Source organism: Melanerpes formicivorus, unplaced genomic scaffold, assembly GCF_026170545.1.
Source record: "Melanerpes formicivorus ecotype bairdi unplaced genomic scaffold, bMelFor1.0.p_v2 SCAF_4, whole genome shotgun sequence".
Lineage (NCBI taxonomy): Eukaryota > Metazoa > Chordata > Aves > Piciformes > Picidae > Melanerpes > Melanerpes formicivorus.
In genome coordinates, this window is record NW_027142356.1 from 34,101,270 (window position 1) to 34,117,565 (window position 16,296).

The 16,296-nt window shown below is 42.5% G+C and overlaps 1 protein-coding gene across 1 annotated transcript in view; it reads left to right on the plus strand.

Moving 5' to 3' along the window:
* Positions 1-12,093: 12,093 nt before the first annotated feature.
* UBE2K (ubiquitin conjugating enzyme E2 K) overlaps positions 12,094-16,296 on the plus strand; it is a 47,020-nt gene continuing 42,817 nt past the window's right edge. The window contains exon 1 of the mRNA XM_068137584.1: positions 12,094-12,655. Within this exon, the coding sequence (XP_067993685.1) occupies positions 12,593-12,655 (63 nt within the window). The 5' untranslated portion in view covers positions 12,094-12,592. The remainder of the gene's footprint in view (positions 12,656-16,296) is intronic.

Below are 16,296 nucleotides of genomic sequence, written 5' to 3' on the forward strand. Positions count from 1 at the left end.
CTGCCATCTGCTCCCCCTTACACCCACAAACATAGTGCATGATACAGCAGTAAAACAAGATCCTGATGTGGAGGTTGTTTTCAGACTCACTCTGTAAGTCTCCTTTCTGGCAATCAAACTGATGAAAACACTGATGACTTTATGAACAAAGTAATGAGATGCATTCGAGACCAGCTAGTAACAAGGACAGAATAGTAAATCCATTGCTTTTGGCAAACTAGAAAGAATTGTATTGCCTACTGCCAAGCTAAAACTAGGAAAACAAGTCTGCTTGAAGGGCAGAAGATGGTAGTGTACAGGTTGCTACCCTGTACAATGGAGGAGGGTTGGAGTGGAGCAAAGCATAGGATGACATTCTGTATGTGTCGCCTGGAAGCAGTGTGCATTGGGCATTTTGAAAAGCAACAGGCTGTCATCACACTCCACAGTGCTAGCTTGCAACCTTTCAACTCTTACAGCCAATGGGAAAGCAGAAGTCATGTTGGTGATCTAATTTGCCAAAAAATGGATGAGCTTTTACCCAGCCACCCATGAACAATCCTTTTCCCATTCTGAGTTCTCCTTCTGATGACATTCTTCTCATCTTCGCTGTATAACTCATACCACTTTGTATTATATTGCTCACTGCAATTTCATCAGACCTGAAAAATGACCTAGAAATGGGACAAATCCTCTTAATGTCTTAACATCCTTTACTGTCTGCCCCCTATTTTCTTGCATGCAGTCCATAGTGAGTAAGTAATACTATTCCCTGAGGGAATCTACGTGAAAATCTACTGCAAATATTAATACTGAAGAGCCACTTGGAAGATAATCTGCAGCACAGTCTGGAAATGGCATCTAGGAAGTGGAAAGGAAAAGCTTATAAAGTATCTACCAAGGTAGGAGTGGCCTTTTGGCAGCATCACTGGGCTTTTGGAAAGAAGGATTAAACTTTGGAGAAAGAAGCCAAGTCCTTAGAAAAGTCGCTCACAAATGTTCCTAGAATTCAGCTGGGCTGGCATCTCACAAAGCGCTGGAGAACTGCAAAGCATTTTGGGGTACTAGGCAGCAAGCCTGTGAATTAGCTGGCACAAAGACTGTATTGTGTACTTAGGTGAATTTAACAGAAATCTAGTCATGTGATCAGCACTGAACCAAATTTATACTGCCAGATTTTCTGTCTATGTACAGATACTAACTTAATGAACATCCAACCAGAACCTAACCAGAAAAAAATACATCTTGGTGGACAGAAGAAACTCCACTGGAACTTCCAGGGGAATCTATGGAGGGCTTTTGTGCTCCTGAAAGCATAAACACACAACACAGACTTTGAGATAAACTAACCATAATCGAGGGGAAATGATCACAAAGGACTGCTTCAATGCTGCCAGATCACAGCTGCCCTATGAGTTTTCCACACTAGGAAATGGAGGAAGGAAATCTGAAGTTGGGGGGATGACAAGGATTAATTTACTCTTGACTTATAACTTAACTACGAAATGCAAGCAGGCAAACTGGGACACTTACAAGGCTTGCAAAAAAAAGCCCCACTTAAAAGTAGAAGATTAAGATCTGAACCACTGAATTGTTAATGATAACATTCGTCGGTAAAGATAAACCATCTGAACTAGGCTGAAATTGATCTGTAGAATTAGAACAGTAAGTTCTCAGTAACCACACAAGGCAAAGGTCCACTAAATTTCATTGTGATTAATAATTATGCCATCAGGAAAATATTTTGCAAATATTTTGAAGAATTCTCTCCATAAATGCAGTCTGAGTGAACCAAGACTGGCATAACTGTAACAAATTGTTTTCCCTTTGGGACAGAAACCATCATAGCAGCTGCGTGATTGTGGTGGCTTTCCTGCAAAGATGAGAAATAGTGTGAGCTGCTTCTTAAGCAACTGCAGTTCACAGCTATAAGCTATCTGCAGCCATAAACTTACCAGCAGTTAATGTGATATTCATCTGAAAATTGCTGCCACTGACTGGGGAGAAACACATCTCATGTCACCTTCTATGTTTCGAGCCATTTCAGTGTTCAGTCTGAAACTGCCTCTGAACATGAGTCAGAGTCTTCAACTGCTGACAATTCTCAGACTTGAAATAAAATGAATCCCTGTTTATTTTCTAAGTGCACATCTAATAGAAGAAGCCATTGCTAACAGATGAATGACAGGCACAAAATGCAAGCCAGTAGATTTTATGTGAGAGAAGGAAACAAAAATAAGATGCCAAAGGATTTATTTATTTTTTTAACACATTAGTACATCTAACTAAGAAGCAGCAAAGAGTTAAACTTTTCTGGTCAGGAACTGGGAATTATTCTGATAATTCAGTTTTGCAGCTGATACTGAGCACTCAGTATATGACTGAAATGTAAGAGTAACCATCCATTAAGAAGCCATGGCATTATTTACCAAAATAATAAAAGAAGAGAGAGAACAAAGAAAGAAGACATTTCATGCATCACTGAGGAGTTGTATCAAACTGCATAATTCTGCCAGCTAGCCTTTGGAGACTTGCTGCTGGAGTGGGTCCAGAGAAGGGCAGCAAAGCTGGTGAAGGATCTGTAGAACAGGTCTGATGAGGAGCAGCTGAGGGAACTGGGGTTGTTTAGTGTGGAGGAGGCTGAGAGGAGACTTTCTCATTCTCTACAGCTACCTGAAAGGAGGCTGGAACCAGGTGTTTGTCTCTTCTCCTTAGTAGCAAGTGATATGAGGAGAAGACGTGGCCTCAAGTTGCACCAGGGGAGGTTTAGATTGGGTATCAGAAGAAACTTTTTGACTGAAAGGTTCCTGAAAGTCTGGAATAGACTTCCCAGGGAGGTGACTGAATCCCCACCCCTGGAGGTGTTCAAAAGCTGCATAGATGTGGTGCTGAGGGACATGGTTTAGCACCAGACTTGGCAGAATTAGATAATGGTCGGAGTCAATACTCTTAAAGGTCTTTTCCAACCCAAAAGATTCTATAACTCTATGGTCAGCAGTCTGTCACATAAAATGTGGCAGCATTTCTTTATGGACCACAGAGAAACAAATCAAATTGCTGGAAAAGAATCTGATCTGTTATTACTGTAAGTGATGCTCTGCTTTCTGTAACACATTCAACCATGCTCTTCATCTTTGACCTTAGAACGTGAAGATTGACAAGCAAACTAAAAATGAGTGCTTTCTCAGCTAGCCAGGATCAGTGTGAACATAATGTAAAGGTCTTAGCTAGTGCACACTAGCTGTTTGAGGATTTGGTATGATGAATCTGGATGTTTGCTGCAGTAAGTCAAACTTCTTGAACAGGAGCTGTAAACTGTCCAAGTAGTTTGGTACAAGAAAAAAAATATAGGATTTACAGAACTTGACAGCAGTGTCAGGTCAGGGAAAAAAGAATTCTGTAGCATTCAGCTCATTCTTCACAGTCTACATATTATGCAAAAGTACTGCTCAGATTAAGGGAAACCATTTCAGTGTTCCAGAGCATGAATTTACATTTCCAGTGTTTAATGGGTTCTTGAGGTTACTTTGGATTAAGCTACTAAGGTCAAAACTGGACATAGATGTAGTCTCTAAAACTAGAGTTTGAGGTTAGCTACTGAAAACAAGATAGAAAGATTTGGAACCATTGATGTATTAAAGCAGAAGTCCAACTCCTCTGTAGAGAAACTACTGAGGGAGCCAGACTCTCCTCGGGGTACCCAGTGACAGGGCAAGAGCACTGGGCACAAACTAAAACATTCCAGCTGAACATAAGAGAACTTCTCTTTACTCTGCTGGTTGAATAATGGCAGAGGTTGTGGTGTCTCTATCCTTAGAGAGATCCAAAATCCAAATAGGCACAATCCTAGGCTGGGTAGCCTGCTCTGGCTGACCCCACTTTAACAGGGCAGGTGGACTAGAAGCTCTCAACAGGTCTCTTCCAACCTCACCCATGCCGTGGTTCTGTGATGCTGTGCCACTCAAGGGAATCCAATATCAGTGGGAGTAAAATTATTTTATTTGAGATGTGTGATATTAAAATAAAGAGATAGTAAGATAGATAGAAACATTTGTGTAGGAAGACAATATTCAGTGTTAGTATCTTTTATGTCTGTGGTATGTTTGGAGAAGGAACCAACAGGGTAGTGTTACAACATTCCTAGGATTAAGAGCTAGGATCTGCAAAATCCTGACAGACAATCATACAGCACAATTTAATATCTGCTAGCATGACTAACCTTTAATGGGGGAAAGATAGTCTAGAATAATGCCTTCTAAAAGGTGACAACTTCCAATTTACAGTGTGATCTTTCTGCACTCTGTCAGGAAGAAGGGGAAGCTGTAACAGGGAATTTTATGAGATGGGTTATACTTCACTGAAAGTACTATAATTGCTAGCCCTCATTTGAGAAAAGTGTACAAGAAACTCCTTACATCCAAACTAGATCTTCCCCCTCAAACCAAGGCATGTACTATGACTGAAAAGAAAGACATGGAACAGCAGGGACTTTCTAGATGCTGTTCTGTGCATCTGACAGAGATCCAAAGCTGATAAATTGTTTACTTCTGCTGTGTTCAGGGAAACTGTACATTACTCAATACATTAACAGAACATTGAACCTTGTTTGTTTAACCTGACTTTATCCCTAATGTTCTCCTCTAATAACTTGCCAGATCCAATGTTCTTGCTCACCACATGGCCAAAGTGGAGACAATCAGGTTAGGAAACACATCAAAATCAGCTTGTCCTAATTTGTATTCTTCAATTCTCCCTTTCTGGTTCCTATGACTTCAATTGCAGTTCAATTAGCTTTTTACACGACTGTGGTCTAAACAGTGACTAATGATTTAGACTTAATGATTTATCTCTGAGTTGTTATTCTGCTGCAGTGAGAGCAACTGAAACTTTTTTTTTCCCCCTAATAGAAAATGGTTCCAGTCTCCAAAATACAGATATTTTAGGATAGTATCAACAGCAATACACTTGGTAAACTACCCATCTGTCATGCTTGAGCTGTTTCTGGATGATCTCTGACAAACTTCACTATTTTGTAAATTTTTATTGCAGACAGTTCCAAAAGACTTTTATCAGTTGTGGATTTGGTGCCTGTCATGATGGATTACACAGTGACTTAGCAAGATGGCCATCATTAGAAAGAAATTCAAATTCCAGCAAGAACAACCCCTCATTTTGAAATGAGGAATTGATCTAGCTTGGAATTGCTAAATCAAGCAATAATAGCTGAATTCAAGAGCTCCAAGTTTCTTTTTTATTAAAAGGAATGATCTTTCCCTACCTTTCAGGATCCCTCAGAAGTTCTGTGCTTTACAAAAGAGAGACACTATTGAAGGGATTCATAGCAACTGATGGTGCAAAGTATACTGGAGTATGTTCTCTCTGTGGTTTGGATTCTAGTAGATTTCTGATTTTGCTGCATATATTCTTGTATCATTCTGTGGTTATTTAGACATCTTTAATCCATATTCTCTTACAGCTGGAAACCTTTTCTGAGTTGGGACCTCAAGCTGTGCCAGGGGAAGTTTAGCCTCGAGGTGAGGAGAAAGTTATTCACTGAGAGACTCATTTGTCATTGGAATGTGCTGCCCAGGGAGGTGGTGGAGTCAACATCCCTGGAGGTGTTCAAGGGGAGATTGGATGTGGCACTTGGTGCCATGGTTTAGTCATGACATCTGTGGTGACAGGTTGGACTTGATGATCTTTGAGGTCTCTTCCAACCTTGGTGATTCTGTGACTCTATACTGTACAACACTACTGCCTACAGGAACTGTCTGTGCCCTGTATTAATGGTTCTGTGTCTTAGGTTCCATACATGAAAAGATGTCTGGTTTCATTTTTTTCTCCCAGGAAAACGTGACAGTGATGTAGGAGGACAGTTTACAACATATACACTCTCAAGTGTTGAAGGAAAAGGCAGGATCCAGGTGGAAGCATCCTGGAGCCCCAAATTTGATCAGTATTTTGTCAATTTGTACTCAGTGAGCTTTCCAGCAGTTAGTTTATCTAAAGATCATTACCAATGCTGTGCACTTAGGTTATGACTGCATTTACTTTCCCTCTAACAGAAAGTGGGTTTATTTTTTCATTTATTCTGGATTCCATATTAATTCAGTTAATGTTTCACAATACTTTGCTGTTCCAACCTGGTCTATTCTATTCTATTCTATTCTAAACTCAACTCTCCTAATGAAAGACTCTAACTCCACCCCCAAGCAATCAATCCAAAATATTAATTCTGGTTTATCTGCTCTCTTACCTACTTGCTGCATTTAGGTACTTCCCTGGCTATCACTAAACTCAACAAATTTAAACTTCCAGCTTCAGGGTCCAATATCAGATTAGTCAAACATGATTTCCCATTAGTAAATCCATGCTGACTACTGCTGATAACCTTTTTTTCTTCCACATGCTTACCGATGACCTCCAGAATGAGCTGCTTTATCATCTTTCCAGGGAGGGTGGTGATGCTGACTGGTCTGTAGTTTCCTGGGTCTTCCTTCTTGCCCTTTTTGAAGACTGGAGTGACATTGGCTTTCCTACAGTCCTCAGGCACCTCTCCCTTTCTCCATGATCTTTCAAAAATTATGCAGAGTGATAGGGCAACATCACCCAGCTCTCTCAGCACTTGTGGGTGCATCCCATGTATACTTCAGTCTTGATGACATTTATGAAATGGAGGCTTTCTGAGTATTAGTCTGAATTTAATTTCAGTCCCTATAGTCATTGAATAACAGGGATTGTTATTCAGTCATAAATCCAAAGGACATGAAGGCAAGATGATGCCCAGCTGGCCAGGAATAGCTGCCCAGTTGGTCTTTTAAGGCAGCTCTAAGACCCTTTTGCACCCATCTATGAAAGGGAGACTGCCATATTCAATTCAAATTACAGAGATTTAATAATGTACTATAAATTATTAGATGAGTAGCTGGTAACACAAAATGCTTTAAAAAAAAGGCACTGTAACATGGTAGCTATATGCTTTATACTACTGGCAAAATTGTCTCTTTCCTTACAACACTAATACTCCTAAAACTACTACTACTAATACCCAGCTTAGGCTGTGAAATCTATTTCTGTATTCCCATCTTACTTTCACTTCAAAAGGACCCTGCGAGGTGCTTGTACCACCAGGTAAAAATCACTCCTCCACAAAGCAGTGGAAGCTTCAAAACATAATAATTTTGCTGACAGACTTAAAAGCATCGGGGCTGTTTATACCTAGGTTTTCCTGCCAAAACCATCAGCTTCAGATGTAATATTAATTTAGAAGATACTGCCAGGTCACCAAATTAATGAGAAGTCCAGGATATCCCATCAATTTCTACTAAAAGTGAAGAACAATAAAGTGTTACTACTAAACTACCAACAATGTCTGCACATGATGTGATGCTTTGATGTGGTGCTGAGGGACGTGGTCTGGCAGCAGACTTTGGTAGTTAGATAGTGGTTGGACTTGATGATTTTAAAGGTCTCTTCCAGCCTAAATGATTCTATGATTTTATGCATTATTTAATGAAAACTCTGCTAAATCGTGTTTAAGCCATGGATTGATGGATGTAAAATCAATAGCTGATGTAATTTCTCATCTAACTCCACTAAGTCTGGAAAATTGCATCATATGAATTCAAACTGAATTACTTCAGATGGCTCCAACGTTTAGTTCCTACACTTACTGCCTTTCTAAGCATATATATTTAAGCTGCTAAATGACATGAAAAATAAAATTAATGGTTGGACTCAATGATCTTAAAGGTCTTTTCCAACCAAAGCAATTCTATGAAAGTGCAGAGATCGTGAGTGAATGCTTGCTCTCCCTACCAGGAACACCTAACAGTTTCTGTTCTGCTGTTTTAGGGATTTCTGCCTGCAGAAATCCATTAAGTTCTTCCTTAACACTTTTAACGGGAAGACTGGAAAAGGCGGTAGCCGTGCCATGAGCTCTCCGCCCGGCAAAGAGCTCTCCAGCCGTGGGATCCGGCTCCGACGAGCAAGCCCGAGGAAGCCAGTCCGCCCTGTTCCACCCAGGAGAGGGCACTCTTACCCCTGCCCGCACAACCCGACCGGAACACGAATAGGAGGAGGAACAGGATAGTTGAGATGACAACTTAAAACTCGGTCAACCCGCACAACCAGTTAGTTATTTTTATGATAAAGCTAATCTTCGGAATGAGTTGAGTCATCCAGACGCTGCCACAACAGGTACACAAATTAACAGACAATAAATGTGCAGGCTTAGATGGGTTCATAGTCTCTGAAAGGTACTAAGTGAAATGCAGATAAAAAAAGACAACTCCTGGCATGTAGGCCTCTCTGTTGGAAGCTGGCATGACAGACACCGAGCCGTAGGTGTAAGTTTGGTGGAAAATGGGGGTTCAATTTAAAATTAACCTAGGTTTTTATGAATATTATTTGTAGCTTGATTTTAATAAAGCATTGTTATGAATGGGCATACGAACAAGGAAATGCAAAGTGCACACCAGCTAATACTAACACAGCCTGTAAAGTTAATCCTTGCATGGATGCCTCATGAAATAAAATAAGAATTAAAAACATGCTACAGGTTCAACTCCTGTCTTTAAAGGGTTTGAAATCAATACACAGACCTCCTAAGACAGCTTTCCTGTCCCATAAGAAATCCTCCATCAACAATGAGAGAAGATCATGCCTGACTGTTTTTTTTTTTCCCCCTGAACTAAAGAGACCGAGATAAGGTGGGGGAAGTCTTGTTATGCAAGGCACAAAGCAGCAAAAGGGGAACAGAATATTGCAATCTGGAAAGTTATAATTTGAAAAATGGCATTTTCTTATCACAGGGAACAACCTCAAGAATTTCAAATTATCTCAGAGTAGTTCTATTAGCAAAATATCCTGTTGATAGAAGCAGAATAAAATCAGGAAAGTATGGAAATGAGGGAAATGTGACCAAGAACCTTAATTTGAAGAACTGGAATTTAATCATACTTAGTGCTGTTCCAAGCATCTTGGGGTGCCCAGGCAGTATACTGGGGCTGGGAGGCATCCATGGTCTGACAGATGAACCACAGAATGGTTTGGTTTGACAGGACCTTAAAGATCATCTAGTTCCAGCAACTGCCATGGGCAGAGATATTTCCTACTAGACCAGGTTGCTCAAGGCCCCATCCAACCTAGCTTTGAATGCTTCCAGGTTTGGAGCCTCCACAACTTCTCTGGACAGGCACATACACTATGACTATCCTGTACGTACAGCAAGTGAGTCCAAGAGTCCAACATGTGCAATTTGTGCACTTTCCCATGAAAATGTGGGGAACTGTTTCCTACGTATAGGTTGCAGGATAGCTAATATATCTCATATTGCATGGGCAATTGTACCCTGTTTAGGATGTTTGGTTGTCTTAGCATCAGCTAATGAACACTGGCTGCCTTTCCACAGTGAGAGACTGGGCTGAGGTCTTACAACAACTGATCTTAACTTTACGGGCATTGATCCTATAAACCTTCTTCCTGCAGTATATCTTACTGCAGGAATAGTTTGAACTTCATTTAATACATTTCCAGAAGTACTTCAAAGCACCATTCCAAACTACTGAACTATCTGTCTACTATACTATGATGACACTATGATCTATGGATACCCAGAATTGTGTCACCCACTGTAGTTACAATCAACACCAACTGACAAAACCATAAAACAACTTTTAGTCTGTGAAAGCTGCTACTGAGAGAACTGTTTGGTACAAGGCTAAATTGATGATGACATCAATAAAAGAACTATATCCTGAAATCAGATGTACTGCAAACTTTTGAATTCAAAAAGTGAGCTATGTTCAGTGGATTCAAATTTTTGTGTATAGATTTTTCTAAGGGTGAAAGGCTAATGAGAACTTTATTAGGATAGACACAGGACTATATTATCAACATACAGTACAATATATTATGAAGTCAGACATGGAAGTCACTGAAATCACCCAGAGAGCCTATGTTCTCATTTTTTTGTAACCATTTTCTTATATCACAAAAAAAACCCCACCCAACCTCTCCAAATAAACTCTAACCCAAACCCACAACCCAAATCACATATTCAACCACTGCTAGTCTATGGTCCTGTTCTGACCCCAAAAGCTGCAGAGTCCTTTTAAAAACAGTAAACTACTGTAAAGCATAAAACACTATAGCAGTTATACAATGATAACCCCAGCATGCTGATTACATAAGCTACTGCTTTTTATGCAGTATTTGAATCCTGGTAAAACTTGCCACAACTCTGTTCTATCCCTTCCAAATCCTTTCTATATCTTTCTTTTACCAAAAGAAAGAGAAAAATAACCCAGTATATGGTGAATATGAAACAGTTGAGAGATAAGTGGAAGATGCTGATTTAAGGACAAGGGAAAGAAGTGGGGTTTACTAAGAAAAAGAGATAGAGTAATTCATATTAATTTGATTTTTGCAGTAACAGACTCTGACATTTGTAATCCAAATGAGCACATGAAAATGAACCTAGATACAAATCAGGCAAAATCATTGCCCTTTACTGTGGCTGTTGCTGGATATCTACTATCTATAATATACAAGCATACTCAAAGGAACACAAAGAATTCTGACACTTGATAAAGGTCATGTTTTCCACTCTGTTCAGAGCAATATCTGAATATTAGGAACTCAGCTTTTTCCTGTGAACTATCTGAAAAGACCTCAGGCACTTAATCTGGAGATATTATATACTACCTTTATAATTTTTGTCTGTAGCACTCAATAGGAACTCAGCACACCATAAACCTAACTTTCATCTATGGGCTCTCAGAGGCAGAGAAAAGTTATTACCCTTATTTTACAAGTGAGAGCCTAAGGCACAGAGAAGCTATGGCCTACCTCCTCAAAAGGAACTTAAGACACATTGGTGGGACTTAGATATCTAAATTACTCTGAAGATGAGGGCCCAAGTCACACTAGAAGTCATTAAAAAGAAATCAGGCCTCATGCAAAATGTTCCTTCTCAAATTTAACTAAAAACCTCAGCTGAGAAACTTGCACTGTGTATTGCATCCAAAACAGGATTTTGTCTGAAGATCTCATGCGATGAACAGATGCACATGGCACAGCATTCTTGCAGGGAAATGGCCTTTTATCCTGGCAAACCACAGAGGAAGAGCAAAAACACAGAGAAAAAGGACTATGTGCATCTGCAGATAGTTGCTAGATTTTTTTATCAGTTGAGCCTACACTTTCTTTACTGTGTTTACAATAGTAAACATGCTGTGTTTACTGATGGAGATAAATAAACAGCACTTGCAGATGACAGCCACACCAGATGCAGACATTTGTTGAGATTAATGTCTATTAAGATGAGGCACTACACAACCTTTCTATAGACCTGAAGGTCTCAAAAGCCTCTAGTTCCTGAATAAACAACAGTTGTAAATGCAGTCTCATGTTCCTCCCTGAAAATCTATTTATGCTTTTCCATGCCATGTTGTATCTTGCACACCTCAGCAGAGATGGATACTAGTATCCTGTTACAGTTTTCTAGACAGAGCAACATCTGTGGTTTGCGTTTTGCTGCTGCAATAAAATGTAACAGGCCATTAGACAGGACTGACGTTCACCTTTTACTCTACTTTTAAAACCAGAAGCCATAAAACAAAGAGTTGCTTACGCTGCCTCCTCAGGGTTGCCTGCTTCTGGGCCTGCCGGGCCTGCAAGTTCTCCCCTGTCCTGAGTGCTGCAGTGTCTTCAAGGGACGAGCGAGGGGGGGAAAGAGGGCAAGGAGCACAGGAGATCTGTGCAAGGAACTGGTTTTCTCCAGCGTGTGTAATGGGGGGGAAAAAAATAGATAAGAATTGCTGTATGGGCTGGTCGGGCAGATTCTCAAGGCAAATAAAAACCTCTCTGGTTATTTTTGTGCAGGGTCTTGACGAGTCAGCTGCTCCCTGAGCCAGCTGTTTACTCCGGTACACCTCAGACTCTTCCTCTGCTACCTCGAACCACCTCTGGCCCAGCCCAGCTGCTGCTCAGCCCTCTCGAGGGCATTCTTTCTGTCACCCTTCCCCAGCCTGGTGCTTCAGGACTACCTCCGGCAACACGGCCGGGCGTGGGAGATCGGGAGGGCTGCGTTGTCCGGGGCAGGAACTGTGATAACACAAACCGCCTTCATTCTGCCCCCGCGCCCGCCAACAGCGGCGGTAGGGCTGTGCCTGCAGATCCTCTTTACGCTCGCGCCAGCCTTCTCTGGGAACCCGCCCGGCCCACGACACGGCGAGCGGCGGCCGGGAAGCAGAGGGAGGCAGACAGGTATCTCTCGGGGCGAAATTCCCTCGCCTCCTCAGGAGACAGCGGCATCCTTCCCTCGGGGGCAGTAGAGAAAAGGAGGCCAAGAGCGTACAGTGGTGTTACCGCCACCGTGACTGGCTAGCGCTCAACTCCCACCATCGGAGGGCCCCGATACCCGCTCCGCTCCGCGAACACGGCGGCCCCTCCTGAGTGGCGGTGGCGGCAGAGCCGGCTGCTTTAACGCGCATGCTCGGCGTGGGCGCCATTTTGGTGGGACCGGGAGTTACACAGCGAGAGCGGCGGCGACGGCGAAGCTCGCTGGGCCCGGCTCGGAGGCAGCGGCGAGTGGGTGCCCGCTGCGGAGATGGCAAACATCGCGGTGCAGAGGATCAAGCGGGAGTTCAAGGAGGTGTTGAAGAGCGAGGAGGTGAGAGCCTCTCCCTGCTCCCTCAGTGTGCCGCCGCCACCCTTCCCCGTGTGTGTGTTTGGGAATAGGGGCAGTGGGGGACGGTGCGGGCGCCCCGACGGCCTGCTTGGGGACCCCGCTTCCCCCTCGGCCCCACCTCCCCGCGCTGGGGGTGGGCCTGTTTCATGGCCTCAGGGAGGGGAATGGCGATTCATGGGGAGACGGGGCCCGGCAGTCGCCTGGAGGAGGAGGATGAGGGGGCCACGGAGCCCCTCCCCCAGTGGGCAGCGGGAGCCGCCGGCGGCTCGAGTAGGCAGCTTGGTCGGCGGGCCGGGCCCGGCCCAGGAAGTGCGGCGGCGGCTGTGGCCTGAGGATGAGGCCGGGCAGGCCCTCCGTCGAGGGTCCTCAGCGCCGGTCCCCGCTGGCCGCTATCGCGGTGCCAGGCCATAGGCTGCGGGGCGGGGCTGGGGCCTGCCCGGCACTGAGGGAGCCCGCGGCCCCTGGCTCGCGCGTTGCCGCGTCCCCCCGCACGCACGTGAATGCCGCCGCCCGCGCGCTGCCGGGCCCAGGCGCCTCTCGGGGGTGGGGGGGAGGATGAGGCGGCTCGTTGAGGCCGAGGCGGCGGGTACGTGCTTTTACATGTTCCCTTTTAACTCGCCCCTCTGGTCAGCAGTGCCTCAGGGTTTAATGTATTTCTTTTTTTGCAGAGGGTTGAGAAAAAAAAAAAAAATCCCTTGTTTATTCAGGTTACTTTAATACAGAACTTCCTTTATCCCACTGCAGGCTTACTCACCTTCAGGTACATGCTTTTAAACCCTCACTCATTGCAATCATGTTACCTCGCTTCCTGAACAGTATGTTCTGAGGTATGTGGTGGTCAGCCAGAGCAGCTGACTACTTTCAGGGGGACGCTAGAGAAGCTCTGATGAGTCCGGGGGAGTACACAACAGCCTTTGCAGGGTTGCATCAGTACAGCTTTTGCTGTGTCGGTATGTGAGTTGGTGGACATCAGCCAGATAGGTTTTAATGGTTGTGTCGTCACTGTCGTCCTACTTGGGATGTTGTTGCAGGTTAGATGCTTGTGAAATATTAATGTGAATATGTAACTCTTAGAAGAGATGATGTTTTAGAAATCTAGCCTTATTCGCAGAGGGAAAATCGGGAGGGTAAGATTTTTTTGAGAGATAACGAATGACTTAAGGAAAATGTGTTTAGGGTAGTGGTAGTTGATGTGCTTTTAGCTCGTGTGCTGACAGCATTGTTGCTATGCAGCTTGAACTAGCCCCTAGAAAAATGTAAGGGCCTTGTTGTACAGCTGCCTTCAGCGCCCAGACTGATCTCACCAAGGTATTGCACAGCGAATACAGAATTTCATGTAAACCAGGAGAAATTTCTAGGTGGTTACCTTTACACCAAAGCTAGAAAATCTAAACCTTTTACCCCATGTAACCAGCTGATATTGTGGGAACAAAGAAGTCTTTATTTGCAAGTGCTTTCTATAGGCTTCAAGACCCTTTTTCCTTTATGTAGGGAAAAAACCCACCTTAACTTATATAAGGCTGTTTATTTTGGGAAGATAGGGCCATACTAAATTTTTTTTTTACCATAAAGGTTGGATCTAGTAAGCAGATTTTTCGCTGTTCCTGTTTGTTTAGTCTGTGCATTGAAGAGCTCAGTACAGAATGTTGGAAATAAATAATATGATGAAATAGCTTTTATGCTGCCCAAGGCTCCCCAGCAATAAGACCACAATTCTTATGAAACTAAAATGATGGAATGTTGAAATTACAATAGAGTCTGGATTATTTTTTTTCCCTGCCAGTAGCAAGCTACATCTATTAATGTTACACTGATACAGCAGTATGTATAGAGTCACAATTACAGGATATACTAACTCCCTAGTCTGGAATGCAAAATTTCAGCATTACTCAGTGATCGCCCAAGTTGCAAGCAAAGTTTTTTTGTGGATGCTTGTGCATTCAAAGGCAGTCAAACTATGGTGTCAGCACCACTCAACATGAAAACATACAGAGTGAGGTGGTGAATGGAGGCATAGCTAAATGCTACAGATCACAGAGGAAAAAGAAATGTTTCATTTGTCCTGTATGATTTGTGCACACCAAAACTTTTTAATGAATGGTGGTGCTAAATTCATTATTTAGAAGTTTTAAGTTCAGCTTGGAAGGCGAAGTGGCTCTCATTATTTGCACCTAAATTATTCTTCCTTTCATGCTTCAAGCTACTCCTGACCATGAAGAGCAGTCCACCTCTTTCCTTGCAGATGCAGTATGAACACAAATGCCTGGGAGAGGGGGGAAGCACGCTCAGAAAAAAATACTCAGGATATTTGGTCTCCTTTCTTTTAGTACTCACCTTAGGGCTGAAATAAAATGGTAGAACCAGAAATGTTTTTGAAAGGGAGCTGATGGATGCCATTTAATTCCTTCTGCGTTTGAGGCATATATTGGAAGCACTAGATTTCACTTGTAAATATCAGTGAAGCAAGAGTTCTGAAGAGCCTGTTTATCCTTGCTATAGATAAAGATCTCTGGATCTTTGCTGTGCATATGACTAAATACATTTCTCGTACTACTGACTGCTGTTTTCCTGACTTAAATGGCATTTCTGGGAAATGACTAAAATGTGGATTTTAGAGTATTTTACTCTCTGGTTTACAGATAAAAGATGAAGGGTTTTTCTTTTTTTAGAGTTGAGTCTGGAGCTTGTGTATTCTGCAAAAGCATTTAAAGTCTTTTCACACTTGAGCAACAGAAGCGTTTTTGCTCTGCTTGCTTTATTATTTCTAGCTTTATGATAAGCCTTACCCAGTAACTTAAGGAGTGGTATATTGTTTAGTTAAGAGACATCTTTGTAGCTTTTAAAATATTTTTGATATTTGAATTAAATAGATTTAAAAAATCCCTTTGTCAGAAGTGTTCTTCAAAGTATGGTAGGTAGATGAGGTTCAGCACCCTCAGTGAAGATGAAGCTGTTAAATTAGTCTGGGTAGTAACTTGGCTGGTTAAATATGTGAAGGACACTGTACTATGCTTGCATTAAAATTCTGAATTGAGTAAGCAGGACATTAAATCAGATCCTCCTCCAAAGCCTAGTTCAGGGAAGGTATTAGTCGCTCAAATGTATTGGTTTCTCTTGTTCTGTCATTTCATTTATCTGTTACCATGTAGGTTTTATGGGCTGGAATTATAAAGCCACAAAATATGTTTTGAACAAAAGTATGAGGCTTCAGCATGATGGAGAGGCCAATAAATGGGTGGAGAGAGAATAGTGGTAAGTGGGAGAAGGATTTGATAAAGGTTAGCTGGTACTGTTTCTGAATAGAATTGCAGCCAAATCCTTGCCTGCCTTTTTTTTTTGTAAGCAGCTATCTTACGAGAGGAAGAATCTGAATGGCATTTAACAATGGATAGAAACATGATGAAAGAAGAAACTATTTTATGCCAGTGCTGAGGGATTCAGTGTTTAATTGTTTACCTAGTTTCTCATCATGTGGCAATGTAAGGTGTTTTCTGGTCATCTGTAAGTCAGAGGCTATTGGACACCTTACAATGAAACTACTGCTTGGGCGCTGATGGTAAGACATAGGGAAACAGCTTCCTCCCAGCAAGAAACGAGTTGGGTATCTCTAGCGCAAAATGTTC